Here is a 1,322-nt window from a genome sequence, read left to right on the forward strand (position 1 = left end):
GGGGGGGACATGTGACCACCATCTAGAATCTAGATATATAATCTAGGCCTCTATAGCCTAAGTTTCTGCAGCTGACTTTAATTACAACTCCAACAAATCTAAATTCTAGATCTAGATCACTACTAGATCTAATATCTAGATCTAGAGAGTATAGAGCTAGGTCTAGAGAGTATAGATCTAGATCTAGAATCTAGATCTAGAATCTAGAGTCTAGAGGCCTGCCTAGTCTGAACAGGACTCAATGTTTCAAGAGGTGCCAATCAGTGGGGTCAGAAAGTGAGGGCAAGGCTGTGGATGGCTCTAGATCTAGATCTAGATATTAGATATAGATATATAGATCTAGATCTAGCGCCTAACGAATAGGTGGATGAGTGGTGGATGACGAGGCTATCAGGTTTAGGGGGTGGGGGGGATGGGAGGGGTAGGTAAGGGGCGGGGGCCGGCCTCCGTTAGCCGTTAGCGTCAGAGACAAAACGGAAACGAGCTAACGACAGGGATTTAGAAGGGGGGAAAAGGAATAAAAACGAGCAAGTACGTAACATGTAAATGCTGACGATGCACAGAAAGTACAGAAGAACTACTCTGTTGCAGCTGACCGTAGAGTGTAGTATCTTTGCTAAACAAGTACTTGTAGTTGTAGAGACGCAGTCGTCATCAATGACAATGACAACATGTCTAGCCTAGATTCTATCTCGACCCAGAAATATAGACCCCAGGCCTATTCTACTGTGTGTAGACCTATCTATACTTTTCACAAATAACTTTAGAATACTCACCAGCGAAAAGAAGACAGCATACTATTCCAATGAATAAAAAGTGCTTCATTCTTGCCATTTTTCACGCTCCAGCGTCTGAGACACAGACGAGGACTGGGAGGAATCTGATCAAAACAAATGCAGGACCGGCGATCGGTTATTAGCACGTTGTCCACGGGTTACAAAGGTATGGGGATTCCCTTCCGCTTGGTGATTGACCAATCAATGTACACCACGAGCAGTCATTTCACCAATGAGATATTCCCAAGTACGGAATACGCTATCCCTACCTGGCCCACAACCATTGGTTGAAATGCCACGAAGCCCTCTTAGTTATGCCTGTTCGGGGCCTTGACGGTGTCGGTCGAAATTGTATCCTACATCAATATTTACACAACGCAGAAAAAGCCAACACCTGGGTTGAAATTTGTAACAAAGGTGCAGGGTGAGTGATCCGATGTATTAGCAGAAGTAATTTTTGGACATTATTTTGGGAAAGTATTGCATAAAGCATAGAACATCTCGCTCTCAGAATAAAAATAGAAGGCAAAAGGGGTAAAGGTAGAC

At 43.8% G+C, this 1,322-nt stretch overlaps 1 protein-coding gene across 1 annotated transcript in view; it reads right to left on the bottom strand.

Moving 5' to 3' along the window:
• Positions 1 to 1,065, bottom strand: part of LOC101859248 (mesocentin) — a 59,552-nt gene extending 58,487 nt beyond the window's left edge. Inside the window, exon 1 of the mRNA XM_035970238.1 lies at positions 777 to 1,065. Within this exon, the coding sequence (XP_035826131.1) occupies positions 777 to 834 (58 nt within the window). The 5' untranslated portion in view covers positions 835 to 1,065. The remainder of the gene's footprint in view (positions 1 to 776) is intronic.
• Between the last annotated feature and the right edge of the window lie 257 nt (positions 1,066 to 1,322).

The sequence above is a fragment of the Aplysia californica genome, unplaced genomic scaffold (assembly GCF_000002075.1).
Source record: "Aplysia californica isolate F4 #8 unplaced genomic scaffold, AplCal3.0 scaffold00240, whole genome shotgun sequence".
NCBI classification, from domain to species: domain Eukaryota; kingdom Metazoa; phylum Mollusca; class Gastropoda; order Aplysiida; family Aplysiidae; genus Aplysia; species Aplysia californica.